This window comes from Bombus fervidus, chromosome 1 (genome assembly GCF_041682495.2).
Source record: "Bombus fervidus isolate BK054 chromosome 1, iyBomFerv1, whole genome shotgun sequence".
Taxonomy (NCBI): Eukaryota; Metazoa; Arthropoda; class Insecta; order Hymenoptera; family Apidae; genus Bombus; species Bombus fervidus.
Genome location: NC_091517.1, coordinates 5,233,126 through 5,248,623, shown reverse-complemented (window position 1 = coordinate 5,248,623; position 15,498 = coordinate 5,233,126). Strand labels below are relative to the sequence as shown.

The 15,498-nt window shown below is 43.8% G+C and overlaps 1 protein-coding gene across 5 annotated transcripts in view; it reads left to right on the top strand.

Moving 5' to 3' along the window:
* Positions 1-15,498, top strand: part of LOC139991003 (uncharacterized) — a 327,915-nt gene that overhangs the window by 303,566 nt on the left and 8,851 nt on the right. For all 5 annotated transcript variants that reach the window (XM_072010771.1, XM_072010780.1, XM_072010744.1 and 2 more), the window contains exon 4: positions 11,207-15,322. In XM_072010771.1, coding sequence (XP_071866872.1) covers positions 11,225-15,322 — 4,098 coding nt within the window. In that variant the 5' untranslated portion in view covers positions 11,207-11,224. The remainder of the gene's footprint in view (positions 1-11,206; positions 15,323-15,498) is intronic.

Genomic DNA, 15,498 nt, shown 5'->3' with positions numbered 1-15,498 from the left:
AATGCTTTTTATTTCTAAATGTAAAAAGAGTCGAAGACTATAGAATCGTCAATCTAAATACATCAATGGATACATTATGTCATCCACGTATTTGAACCGTTTCACGGCGTTCTTCGTCTCCATTTCTGCTTTCACGGTTTGCCTCGCGATATTTACGAGTGACAACGTTTTCGACACCGAACAACCAGGGAAAACTGAATTTTCCGTCGTGGCGTGTTTGTCTTCTCGAACGTCTCTCTCGTCGAATGCATTGTTTACCCGCGCCTCTACCCGTGTCTTGCGATACACAACCAGCCACGATACAGTTTCAACTTCGATAAAGTAATCCGTTTAAGCGATTCTCGTTTCCAGCCTGCTGCCTACGCGTCGATTCCCATGATACCGGCCACTGATAGAGCTTCCTACGCGTAAATTAGTCGTTTCACTCGACCAGCTCCTCTTTGTATACAACCATCTGCAAACCAGCACGATATTCCATATATCCATTTAACATTGATTCGATATTACTGTTGGGTATTGGTCATTGAAATTAGAGATATGCATGTTATGTTCAATTCGATGGAGAGCCAATACGGCAGACTGAACTTTTGTACATTCACATGTTAATTATTTACAAATATATTATATAAAGGGTTATAGGAAGCAAAATGTTTGTATGTGGTGTGGATAATGGAAATGTAACATATTGAATAATAATTGGGAAAATCGAGATAGTAAACGATGTGAGCCTTAAAAAACAAGAAAATGTTTTTTGTGGGGAAAGATGTTAATCTCGTGCAGAATACAGTGAAAATATTTTAGGTATTGAAATACTGTTGGACTATTAGAAGAAGAATTTGCCAGACACAACTATGAATTTTAATTAATTCGATATACCTTTCGCTATTTATTCTGCCTCTGAATCTGTGAAGCATTTAAACACTGAAAATCTACAGTGATAAATGACGTAAATTAATTCAATATTTTTCAAAACTCGTTTCTTGTTTTTACTGGAGATCTTTAACTCTACCACTTACATCGTTTACCATTTTAACTCTTCAATTAGTCTTTTTACACTCGTATAAGAGATAACCCACGGCTTCTAGCATATAGCGTTTACACACGTTTTACCAGTTTGTATTAGCTTGTTCCTTAAGTCTGCGAAATTCCCAGAGCTTGCCTCTCTAGCTTTGATCATCGGCTTTTTTCTCCCGTTTGGCTTCCCTGACCTTATTCCAAGCTCGCCGCTCTCGAACGGTCGCACGATATCTATCTGCTCGCTTGCACCTTATTTTTAGTGCCCTCCGGGGAAATTGTTTACAACTGACCGTATTATGAAATATTACCGTTGTCGTATCTACGAAAGTCGTTGCGAAACAGCGCGTTACGAAACGTATGTTGCTCGAGTTAATGGACAACGCGAGTGATCTTGAATAATGATCGCGGACTAACTCTGCTCGGTACATAGACCGCGGAGCGATTTAACATTGATCCTGGACTCTAGTAAGAAAAATAGATCGTGTAGATCTATGATTCTTAACCTGTGGACCGTCGACCACCAGGAAGCCTGTGATGTTCTTGGAAGAGATTCTTCATGGACATTAATTAATAAACACTTAGGGAACATTTCAAGGAAGCGTACGAATATTATGAAAAGGTAGCTGTATAAACATGACATAACAAAAAAGGATTTGCACGAATATAGTATGCAATAGAAGTCGTATTACAAGAAATATTTGATTTAAAATATTTGTTTTACTGTAAAACACTGGCGCGTAGATTGTTCACGTTATGACTGTTTAATGATAGAAAGATGAAGGGAAGCAATTAATGGTTTTTACGATCGAAGATTATTATTAATTCTATGGTATAGCATGTACTTGTAGAAAATGAAAAATCTAGATTTTGTTTGATTTTACAATATGATTTAGTAACATATTATTAGATAATAATGAAGATTGGTGGTAAGGCACTGGACAAAGTAAATTTCTAAGGATTCATACTTACAATCTTCAAGTTCATATAGCAGCACTGATCACCACTTTAGCTATAATAATTACGTTTTCCGTTGTTTTTCCTCTCGCTATACTCTCACGCGAGGAAGAGGAATCCATCAAGGGTTTAGATAGACAGTAGAGTAATCCGATAGACGAAAGATCTTGGCACGAAACGTCGGCGAAACAATCCAATCGATCAATTCCTCTTCTTTCTGTGCTCGTTTCTTGAAAACGCCCCCGCACCAGACACGACCAGTCAACTCGTTGTCAAAGTTGAATAATTGCACTTTGGGCCTCGTTTGTTTCAGTTCTCCGCTAGGCAAGCGAGGCCGTCATTACTCATTTTCGAATTCCGGACCGAACCGAACAACTATCGATCAAGACATGATCTGCTTTACATGCTTGATAATAGACTGGTTACGCGTACTGTACAATTTCATAAACAATCGATCCGAACGTTCGAACGAGTCGAGAATTCAATAAAAAGATATAATATCGAACTTGGTCCTTCACGGCTAACAATAGTTAGTTGTATATTTATATCGATTCTAAGTTAAGAACGAGCGTCTCGTTTAAAAGTTAAACGATTCTGCGTCAAAAGTTTAATCGTGTCAAAAAACGATTGATCTACGATCACGATTTCAGAAAATAGATTCGACGTTGCAGATACAGAGCACCGCGTGGATACGGTTAAAATTAAAACGGAAGGGAGCTGTAATTTTCTTGTACGCCCAGCGTGGAAGTTTTAGAGTAATAAGTTAATAATAGGTTACCTTGCAAGATCCACGTGGCGGTAACGAAGAACGGCAGGGTAAAAATCGATCGAAAGACTTGTACAGAGGCGTATAATGTAGTGTAAAGAGACTCGATGTAACGAAACGATGAAAGAGGCAAGTGTACTTTGAAAAGGCACGACAGCTATACGTTAAAACGTTCTAAAATAGTCAGAAAGAAAAACAGATCGTGGAAACGCGAACTAAAATCCCTGTTGAGAAATCCCGGGCGAAGGAACATTTATGTCCACCAATCCTATGCAATCGTGTCATCCGCAGTTTGTGTGAGATTATATTTCTTACAGATAGGATCTTCGATCATAATTCTCTATATATTTTCCGCGGGTCCTCCGCTGACGGCTATTCGTGAAATTTATTGCACGCGAACTACCCCGCTTGTTTCGATGTCAACCGGTATAAAATAGAGATTAAAAATCATACAAAATATCTGCAGTTCCTCTATATTGGAAAGTCTGTATACATCGTCAAATTAGGCTAAAATTATGAAGCAGAAACTATTTTATTTTTACGAATGGATCGTAAGATGTTCGGATATACATGTGCTTTTAAAGTTCTTTTAATTCTGTCATTATTTTTAATGAGTATTTACTGTGAATGTTGGCGAGAAATAATGATTAATTACATTCTGGGTGGCAACAGGTTTTCGGAGAAAACCTTTTTAATGTATGTACTTATTTTTGCTACTCTTCATTCAGTATTATTAAATACTGATCTCTTGTTGAAAAATCTTCCTGATATTCCTGATTGATATCAAATTATACGCATACAGTGTATTAGAAGAACGAGATTTACTTCTTTTAATACTTTTAACAAATGTTTAAAGTACGACAAACAACATAAAGCATATGGAAATATGATGCTTCGTTCGTTACTAATTGCTCTCACAAGATCAATATTGTACTTATTTTAACACACTTGCATAGTACTCTGTATTCTGCATATTCTATATAATAATCGTATCTCGCCAATTCAAACGTCTCTAATACGTCTCTACAAACCACATAATAACATTCACCGCATTACATGACGTGTTCGTTCTTCTGGACACGACACGAATCGAAGACAGTTAGAGAATTAACATTTCGCCAACAAGGGATGTCGGTGGTTCCGTGAGAGGGTAGGATCGAACGGGACCCAGGGTTGCCGGTTGATGGGAGGTGTGAGAGGCGGTGCGGTGCGAACGACCGTGAAGTGGCAAAGGGTGTTGGCCTCGTGGTAAGGGCTTGTTTGAGGTACGGATGCGTTTGTTGCGAGAACGGATGAGAGTGGATGCCACGCCAAGGTGGAGTGGGTCAGCCGAGACTGTTTCTCTTCTCTCTCCCTCTCTCCTCATTTCTCTCCCTCTTTTCCTCTTTCCCTCTATCTCTGTTCCTCTACCTCTTTCGCCTTCTGGCTCGCACCGTTTACACCACGCTACGAATATACACGGATACACACGTACATGGAACGTATATACACAGCAGCTGTACACTGTACACACAAGTCCGTGCCCGCATTAGTTTTATTGCTCGTAACGGATGGAGGGTTTAAACTGCGAGTAGTCTGAAAAAGCGTTGTTAGGATGATCAAAGATTCGAGGCTTCTTTGGACACGCCCGGCCGCGACTCTTCGTCCCTTTGACGCCATTGTGGGCGAGTTTGGTCGGTGGAGCGCTTTGATTGCTCGACTGCCAAACGAACTCGATCGCCTCATCCCTCATGATACCACGTGCATTGGGAGATTTCTATGTGAGCAAATACACTCGATTTCTGTTTGCATGCGATAAACCCTCCTATTAGGAGGATTTTTTCTGTCGACCAGTTATGTCGATATATTGCCCAGAAACCAGTTTGACGATACGGAAATCGTTAGTACGAAGCGGCAAAATGTTTCTTTGCTTGAAAGCAATCCGACTAAAAAGAGCTTTCTTTGAATCGCGAGGCGAGTCTTTTTTCGTTTCTACGTTTTCATGTCAGCTGCGAATCGTTGTCGGCTCGTAAGGTAAGTCCAGGAAACAGGAAAAACGAGGATTATGATGAAGTGAAGATGAAAGTATTTTGACTTCTCAACGAATTCAAGGCGCGTCGTTGGAACAAAAAAGTTTGTTCAAAGACGTATGTTCGTGGCGTGAGCGAGCCTACGAGGCCTCGGACGAACAAGTTCTAGCCGTGTGGCGAGCATTTAAGCCACGGCTTAACCCGGCTTAAAGCGTTACTTGGCTCCCTCTTCGTACTTCCGCCACGTTCCGTTGGCTGACCGCGCCGCGGCTTTTAATCGAGCGCCACCGGATTATCGTGACTCGCAATCTTTCTCCGGCCTTCGAACTCGTTCATCATTCGTATTCGAGCCTCGATCGCGCCTCTAGGATCGCGAATGCGTATCTAAGAAAATATCGCGAGGCATTTTTACTTCTATACCTCGTTGCCTCGATGAGTTATCTTTTCTTAATTCCTATTGTTGGAATTTTGTTTGTCAATCTTTTCACGCTTGACGTTGCATATATGCAACGATATATACCATAAGAAGTTATTAATTAACTAAATGATAAATTTTCATTATATATTATTTTTTATGGAGCCGGTCTTGAGTTTTAGTGTTTTCTATGTAAAAATATGTTTCTATTATTAATAATTGATGAAAAAGTATTTTCTCGCGACACGAAACAATTTAGTTCAGAAAGGATTATCTCTGGTTATGAAAAATTTGCAAATATAGACAGATGAAAAATCAAAATAAAAATGTAATTCATTTTTCATTAATGTATAATTTATATTTTCGTATTTAATTAATCTCACAATTAGACGCGAAAGGAACTGTGTACTCTCCCAATTCCATTCAACCTACTAACGAATTATGCAGTCATTCCTGAGAAACATTCGATCACCTCCATTCCAAACTGTGAGGGACCAATTCTCTTCTTTCACACTCTAATCTCGAGTATTTATGTAATTAGTCCTTCATCGTATTTCTAATACTCGAGGTCCAATCATTTCGTATAAACGAGCGTCTAACTGTGCTTCACAGGTTTGCGACCGAAATTTCCATTTTCAAATTGCTTTGCTTTCTCATTTACCAGCTCTGAATTCCACCGGTTTGGAAACCTGTTGAAAGTTCCAAAGTCTTCGTTGTCGTGAAAGCAACCGGTTTCGTCATTAAAAAATGCAGTATCGAGGGATTTAACTTTGAAAAACGTCGAATACTTCCTCGAAACTTTCTCATAACTCTGACGATCTACAAAATTTGTAATCATAGTAAGTTTTCTTATTTATCCAATAGTCTCGAACTCGAGGTGACACGAGGCAACTCTCGATGTGGAAGAATTCCAAATTTTCAACTTTCTCCCAGTTCCATAATTCTTAAGTTTCCACGGAACTTTCCATGACCTCGGAAATTCGAATCCTTCGAGGTTTGCGGTAAAGTTCCATGTTTTTGAGGGATCCAGGCGACTAGATGCACTTGCTGTTTATCTTCTCGTCATCGCAAACTAGAAATGTTTTGATGTTTGGTCTTGGCTTGAAACAGACGAGTTTTAGAGATTTCGAACTAACCCGCGAACTTCCCGGAATCTTGATATTCTTGAAATTCCGGCAACTTTCGAAGTCTTACGAAGCAACGTGGGACTTCACCAAGCTCGAGACGCTTCGTAACAAAAGGGTGTCGATTTCCAACCATCTTTAACTCGTGCAATCGATTGAAAGCTGATGTTTGGAGTGCAATTAGAATCGATCTTGATTGATAAATTGATTTCATTCCCTTCTAAAATTGTGGTACAATTTTCTTACGATTTTTATTAGCTACGAAGCTAAAACTCAACTTTTATAAACGCTGTAAATATAAAACAATCTAGATATTATAAATGTAAAATTACCTGTAAGGAAAATATATTAAATTCGACTGTCCTTATCGTCAAAAATGTTTATCAAAAATGTACAATGCAAAACATTTGGATTTAATTATTTTTAATACGTACAATTGCTTCTAATACGTCGTTTGCTCTCTGAAAGAGATAAAAATTTAGGAAATAACAGTAAAGTTGATGGGATAAGATAAGGTTTATAGAAGATGAGTAATTGCCTTGTAATTACGTCTAATTATAGATCGATAGTGGCCGCGTAATGGTTGCGTAAAATTTTATCTGATCAGATCCAAGAACGTGTTACAGACCCAGTTAAATAGCGAACATTTACTCGAGAGGGCTTCTGACGAAATCAGAATGTTTCTGTTTCGATGATGGAACCCAACTGCGAATAAATAGTTATATCGGAAGTGTGATGGATTTCCAAGGGCCTCTCTTATCGAATTCAACAAGCGAGAATTCCCTAAGTCGACTCGTCGGAAGCCCTGATTTCTCCAGAGACTCTGACAAAGGGGGAGGAATCAGATTGTCCGAGAACGTTCGAGTATTGAAAGGTTTCGCTATTTTCTTTACCGTTTGTGTATTCATTTCCGCTTGGAATTGTTCCATCCGTTTATTCCATTAACAGAGTGCGTCTTGATTTTCTCACGAGTAATGGAAAATAATTCACGATTCCTATGAATATTTCTTGATGTAATATATCGATTATACGAAAGAAACGATTCAAATAAAGCGTTTATAGAACTAATAATTTATTGCGCATTCATTGGAATTAAACTCGTTACCAATGCGGTGACTCGCATAGTTCGATAAGAAGCATTAGAGATTCTAAGGGTTCGGGAAAGTTTAATTCAAGTAAGGGTGACAAGAATGATCAAATCTAAAAGTTTATAGTGCACATCTAAGATACGGTGACTTAGGGGTCGTAGAGCAAGAATAACGCTGGCTAAGAAATTGAATAAGGATATTGGCTGTGTTTGAGAGACAGGAAGTAGAAGTATTCTAAAATTACATTTATCTAAAATTACTGCCTGAAGGTAAGTACATTACATTACAGAGAAAGCAAAGATATTTAAATGCTACAGTCGATTACAGCTGAAGGAAACTATTGAAGATATGACGAGTTAGTTTTCATCTTCATATTCTGAATACGTTTGAAGTATAACGCGAATAGCTTGAACGATACATTTGAAAGGTTAGCTCGGGATGACTGAGTTCCAGATATGCACGTGGAACTTGAAACATGTTTCTATTACAAGTGATTCTTCTGACACAGTCGTAAGAATTTAAACTCTCGTATTCCACAATAGCGTCCTTCACAATAAAACTCGCAAGAAACTTGAGTAAATAAATTAAACAGAATATACGAAGCGTTTCATCTTATCGCATTACTTCTTCTCATTCCGATCTTGTCCACGCGCATATCTTTTTCTTCCCTGTTATTTTATCCACCTTGAACCCTCCATTATTCTTATACGTTCTTTAAAACGAATTAATCAGCATTATGATATTTAGTACTTAGGTATTGGGTGGTATCCAATAGATTACTATGGCTAAAGTCTGGAAAATTCCATTAAAACATCTCTCAAGATAGGAGTGTATTAGCGACATGGAATTTTTTAGACCCTTCGAGGCCAATTAGCCTGACACTATTCAACTTTGGTGTCCATCAGTTGTGCACATATAACTAAGAGGGTCGCAATAATCTTAAGGAACGGTCGTAAAACGAAGCTTCTCGATTTACTGTTAAAGCCATTAAATGGCCTAAAACACCTTCAAATCGAGACATTCTTTGTGGTTATTGCTCCATCAGGTAAAAATTGGGGATTCCACTCGCAAGCGATCAGTGGTGGGGCGATCATCACCGAACAAGAGTTTTCCTTTGCGACAGCATCGTCACCGAACTTCACTCGGTTTCCCCCTATAGACCAGTCATCATCTCTAGATTCGATCTCCGCCTATGGATCAGTCATCTCTAGACTGGATCTACGATTACAGATCAGTCGACAGCTCTGCACTGGGTTCACTATTTTAACTCAGTCAACTTATATTAATTAACGTATGTATATATACGCAACGAGCGTGTCTGCAAGTTGTTGAAAATATATAATATCTTTGAACTGTTAATCAAGCGCTACTCAATAAAACCATCTCTATTATTCTAATCGAAATAGGGGATCGATCTGTTCGTGGCGTCGATTATTCTGATCGTAACAGGAATTTACGACTCTTGTTGACGCGCTTCCTTACGATCGCGTCTTCCCGCGACTGATCGATAAAGCAGGCACTTATTCAGTAATTTATGGTATTTACGCTGCGCGTGACGATGGCCGGTGAGTCAAAGTCAGCTGTCAGAATGAAAGAGTTCACTTAAAGATGACGAACATTGTTTTTAAAAGAGCTGACTATTAAATAGAGAAAGCAATTTTGTTAAGAAGAGGATCATTATTATTTTATTTATTTATTTATTACTTATTGTTATTACCAAACCCAGAACTTCGAACTTACTTCTTGAGTAAAGGGAGATGTCCATTTGAGAGTAAAATTATCGCGAGTTGCTCTCGAGAGTATTTCTTGCAACACTGTTGAGAGTTACTATTCGATCTGCATTGACGGTAACTCTGATAGTCGCTCTAAGCGCAGTGTTCACTTGCGAGAAATACCCTTGAGAGTAACTCGCGATAATTTTACTCTCGAATGGACATCTACCTTAAGACTTTGGTTACAATGGATACGTGTTCTGGAGAATGAAACATCTGCAGACTAAAATGCGTGCAGTACAGAAGACAGATAGGAACGAAACGAAGTGGGCGGAAGGAAGTCGCGGGAGAAGGACAGAATCGGAGGGAGTCGCGAGGGTGGTTCGAGAAGGGCCTTTGACTGGCGCACGAAGGGGGCCAAACTAACCCCTCAGGTTGCTCGGTCTGCAAGGGTGCGCGATATTGATTCTCGCCTACCACTTCCACCATCGTTGTCCTACCTGTACACGCGACTACCGTCGAATCATGGCGGTGGTGGTGGTGGTTGTCTCCCGTGCTTCGCTTCTCTCCCGTACACGCAGACGGACGATTCGTTACACGTCTCAATGAGCCACATCGAGCGATCCAGCCTTTCCTGGTTGTGCATTCGTCGTATCTCCGTATCCCTTTAGATTCGATAATCGATAACGATCGCCGCACGAGCGACTGTTCCGCGAGGATAAGATCTCTGACGCTCTTCGATCACCAGCTTGCCGATTTGTAGGATAGAATAGATTTCGATAGGATTCGGAGACGTTGATGCCGAGTTACGAGCGTTCCGCTGGAAATATGAATCGTGATACGGACATTGATAAATGGGAGGCTTCCTCGCACTCCCTGGAAGTCGTTGTGTTCCGTTGGCGTTTCTGCCGACACTCGGCTCGAACATAGTTGCGAATGACGTAGATCAATAACGAGCTTGAATTAGTCATTAAGGAAGATGTAGCTGTAGTCAGTGTTGGTATGATAATTGATACGTGACGGTGTGGTAGTTACCTGCAACGATTTTTCTTCGCGTAAATGCAGTTTCTTGTCGCCGATGTGCTATGGTTCTTATAACTGGCTTTACACTACGGTGATGAAGCATTCGGCTATTAGAGAATAGGGCTCGTTTGTCTGCAATAGCTTTGAGCTTTCACAGTGAGGGATTTTACGTATTAAATAAACTTTCTCAACTCGCTTCTATTTGATGCTGTTAACTGTAACTTCTAACTCATCGAGGATTGAAGAAAAAAATTCCTAAAATACACATTACACTAATTACATAATTCTAAATTATCGTAGTTAAGCAAGAGTAGTGCTAATTTAAGAATAGATTCTTTTATTCGAATCTACAGTAATATTAGTTAATTCCAGATTAAGTAACCTGTCCATCGAACGAAAAACAATAAAGTCGATGGATCGTTGTCCCCTGACGAGTTCGGAGAAATGAAGTTCTACGGTACTTCAACTTCATTCTGTGAGCGTTGTCGACGGGTCTATCTTTCCGCCAGTGTTTATCAGGTGTACCAGCCGAGTTGCGTTTAATTGAGCCACGTCGCGAGGTTTCTCTATCAATCCCGACCGTTTAGGATCGTAACTCGACGTCATCGGTCTCTCTGAAGAATCTCGTTTCGTTCCCCTCTGCAGGTTGCTGTTCCGCGCAATGATCTTATCTTTCACGGAGCAACGCGGGCCAACGAGATTAATAACGTGAGATCAGGCTGCCTCGCGCTTCGAGTTACTCATTGGAGAAAATAGGAGCGTTGGAAAGCCAAAGAAGCAAGAGAGTAAAATAGAGAATGAGAGGGGGAGAGAGAAAGAGGGGGAGAAAGAGAGAGAGAGAGAAAGAGAAGCTGCGCTCGTAGCAGACAAATACAAGACAATGAAGATTAATGTTTCGGCCTGGTTCCCTGACGGTGCTGGTAGTCTGCAGCACCGTGTGAACTGAGTTTTCGTTAATCTACAGGGTCGCTACTCTACTCGCTGTGGTTCACGCGATGCTCTTTAACCATAAATGTCTCTTCCAAATATAACATAAAATCGAGATTCTTACAAAGAGGTTGCAAAAAAATAAGGAAACTCGTTTTGTTCTGATTTCAGACCAGCAGTCGGCGTGACATGGATGTGAGCTTCACGAACGTATTAGAGGGGGCTCGCCAGTACTTTCAGGGACTGCCGGTACCGAGTACAGGTAGTGCGACCGCGTCAGCAGATCACAGTCTCGCGACATCAACGAGTTCTGCCTCGTCCATATCGTCGTCGCACGACCATGGCAACGCCTCATCCATGGCTCCTTCGTCACCGGCACCATCCGTATCGCAAGCACCACCGTCACTATCGTTACCGCCGCAATCGACTTCGAGCGGAAACACAACCGGTAACACTGGAAACGGTGGGGGCAGCGGCGAGAGCAACGATCAGGAAACGAGTCGATATCTTAACGACGTCAGACCGTCGTCGGTGGACAACGCTGCGGCCAGTTCCAGCACTTTCTGGAGCCCATCCGTCGAACCTTATCCTCCTCAACCAACGAGGGTTGAAGTGCCGGATACGAGGCCAGGCGATGACGGATCCTCCATGGAGGCGAGCTCATCGTCCTCGAGTATCATCACTTTAACGGAAATGCAGCCGTCGAGCAGTCGATCCTCGTCGACGTCAAATTTCTCACAGAAACAATCGACCTCCTCGACATCGTCGTCTAACGATCTTCATCATCACTCGCAGCCGACGACAGCGACAGCGCCAAGTTCACCGCACTTGCATCAAATGCAACCACCTCAACAGCCACACTCCCCTGGTCCGGTGTATCAACAATTAAACCCTGTCTCGAGAACGTCGTTCTCTACAGCGGAAATACTCGCCTCGTCGCACCAAGCAACCTATCAAACTGCCAATGATCGACAATCGCAACCGAACGCGCCGGTCGTAGCACAGAGAACCCAATACTATCCCCGGTATCATCATCCGGACATCACGAAGAGCGCCCCGGTTCCGTTCACTCAGAATTCGATCTATCAATCGTCGAGCGTAGCTGCAGCTACGTCATCGGGAAACGTGCAGTTGGCTACGAGGCCGACGCCGGTCGAGCAGAGCAACCCGACCACCGCTTTAGGTCAAGGACACGCTCAGGAGCAAAGAGTGCCACCGAGTTCCTACGGTAATAACGCTGTACCGCCATCGAGCACTCCTTCAATTTACGGCTCGCCATCATCGCAGACCTATCGCACGCCGCAGCAGCATCAACCGCAGAATCGATTAAGCTCATCGAGCAATCCAGCAACGGACAGGTCGTCGCATTCGGAAAGATCGTCGCACTCCTCGCGCGTCTCCTCGTCTCCGTCATGTTCGTCGTTGAACCCGTGCAGCCCTCGCCACACAGTCAACTTAAGTCACATTCCTTCGTCGTCTTCGTCGTCGTCGTTGCCCCCGTCATCGTCGTCGTCCTATCAAAATCATCCGGCGCACATTCCTTCGTCGCACTTGCCATCCGCCGGAACTATGATTCCCCCGCATCATCAGGCTCAACAGCAGCAGCCGACGCAACAGCAACAATCTCAAATACAACAGCCTCAGCAGCAACAGCTTTCTAGTCGAATAAACGCGTCCCCGCATTCAATGGGGCCGAACTCGTACGCCAGTCGAATGATCGTTCACGGGACGTCCGCGGCTTCTTCATCCTCAAACTCAAATCAAATGCCGCCACCGGCAGCGCTGACTGGTGGTTATCATCCTATCGCTTCTCCCCATGATGTTCCTCGTCACGCTACCCCGTCGCCGCATAGACAATCGCCCCACGTATCCACCCTGCATACGCCTCACGCCTCTCCTCATCACACACCCTCTCCTCATCACACTCCTTCTCCTCATCACACACCCTCACCGCATAGCAGCTTCCAGCCGCATTCACCGACTTATCCACCACCACCACCGGCCACCTCCACCCCTCATTCGTACAACCTTCCCATTACGTCGCAGCATTATCAACCGAACGCCGGTGGGTACGCTGCGAATCCGTACGGGCTGCCGCCTCAGTCTTCGTATCATTCCTTCCAAAAAGGTCCCCAGCCACCGCACACTCAAGCAAACTACTACTCGCAGTCCAGTCGATCTCAGAGCCAGGCGTATGTTCAGCAAATGTCTATGGCCGGTCCGGCGCCTCGAACAGAATCTACTTGTTCCGGAAACGGAAACACTAACGGTGCCACCGGTTATCAGCCGAGTAAACCGGTGACGTACAACGGCGCCGATTCGAAGAGAAGCTCGATGGAGGTCCCTTATGCCTCTTATCGATCTCAGCAAACGTCTGTTCCGAGAACTAACACGCACAACCTTCCACCTATCGCCGCTCTCTCGTCCTATCATTCCAACAGGCGAGAATCCGCGAGTAAAGCGCAATCGGTGCAACGGCAACGCTACTCGACCAGCACGGCGAGCAAAGTTTCGGTCGTTGCGCCGCCTACTTCCTCGATGGCCGCACCTCAAAGGGTTCCCGAGTACCCGGTCACTTTGTCAACTATGAGTCATGCCATGCCGGTCAATGGAAGGACGAACACGGTAACAAATTCCTCTTACAGCAGATATACCGCTCAACATGGATATCCGACCTACGCTACCACCATGGCGCCTAGTCATCAGGGGAGCAACTCCTCGAGCAGCACCACCGTTACGTCTATCGGTCAGGTCGCTCCGAGATCTTCCGTTCAAACTACCACGGTACATAGTTACCAAGCATCGGACACCAATCGTACGGCATCCTCCTATCATCACCAGCCTGTAAGAGCTACCGAGGACTATGGATACAAAGAGTATCCGTACCAGAATTCGACCGCATCTACGGTACAGTCTACCGTTGCTTCCTCTATAGTGACTCCTTCTTCTCAAACGAACGGAATACGAAAGAGGGAATCTCCGTTGGACCTCTCTGTTAAAACGGTGAAAACATCCGCCGACTCGACCGCTCAGGACGACATCGAGACGATCGCACCGGAGAAACACGTCAGTAGTTCCACGGTGATCTCATCACGAAGCAACAGTACGCGAACCATGTTACCGCCCCCGGCGCAGCCTCCTCCACAACCAGCCTCATACCCCGCGTACGACAACCGATTGTCCAGCAATAACGGGAGAATCTTACCGCCAACGAGCGGCGTTCGAGCGCCGACGCCTCAAACGGTGTGCGCACCGAAGGTCGACTTCCTGCCAGACTTCAACTCCGCGCCGCTGCGTCACCATCACAACCAGCCGCACGAGAATACTCTTCAGCGGAGAAGTTCCGCGCAACAGCTGTATGCTCCGCCTCCGCAGCCTCTTCCTTCTCAACATCCTAATAATACCGCTCCACTGCCCCATATGTCCACGTTTAAAAAGACTTCACTGCCCACGACGCAGGTGTACGACGCGGTGACTACACCAGCACCGCCTCCGCCGGTCCCGTCGTCTTCTTATCTGTCGGCCAACGACTCCATCGCCTCCAGAACCTCCAGGTATCCGTCGTCGATGACCGATCCTGCAAGGATAGGACCGGCTGCGTTGCCTCTTCAAGATTACCCGTCCGACCCATCGAAATATTATCTGGACAGTAGAAGTAAATTTGGTCAGCCACCGCCGCAGAGCGATCGAAGCCCTTTGAAGAGGCCTGGCGAGACAATTTACAGCGGTGGCGGGCCGAACAAGCAGCCGAGGCTCGACACGTGGATCCAGCAGAGATTGTCAACTGCGAAAGCGTTGTACGAGCAACAGAAGAGGCAAGAGATGAATCTACCGGTCCCTTTGCCGAATGGCACCCTCGTAGCACCTAACACCTACGAGCAGAGATCCGATAGCGGATACTCGTCGTCCGAGTCCGCGAGATATCAGCAAGCTTACTGTGATAAGAGAAGCTACGCGGAACCTAAGGTCACTCATAGTTCATCGTCGTATGTTCATCCTGTGATCACGAAGCCCACGAACGTGCATTCTTTGCCGCAACAGGCAAACGCTAGCCAACCATCCGCGTACACGAATTACAGACAGAGTCAGAAAACGGCCGGACTTGTGGTGCCTCCTGGAGCTACTTCCGGCGGACAGGCCACGGAACCGCCGAGCAATACCGGTGCTGATAAACGAGTGCTTAGCTTGCTAAGGAATAGCCTAGAGAATAAACAGCAAAGGGAAGAGCAAATGAACAGCCAACAGCCTATCTTGGCTAATCATAGTCAACAAAGTTTTCAGAATAAGGTATGTAGCAATTGTATATTCTTGTATATTATATCTTACGTGCAGGTTAGATGCGTTGTTTCATTCTTCGATAACTATCCCGATATGAAGTTTTAATTAATTCTAGTTCAATTAACCTGTAACAAATTGTGTCATAAATACGAACTATGTTGCAAATATCTCAACCCTATTACGAT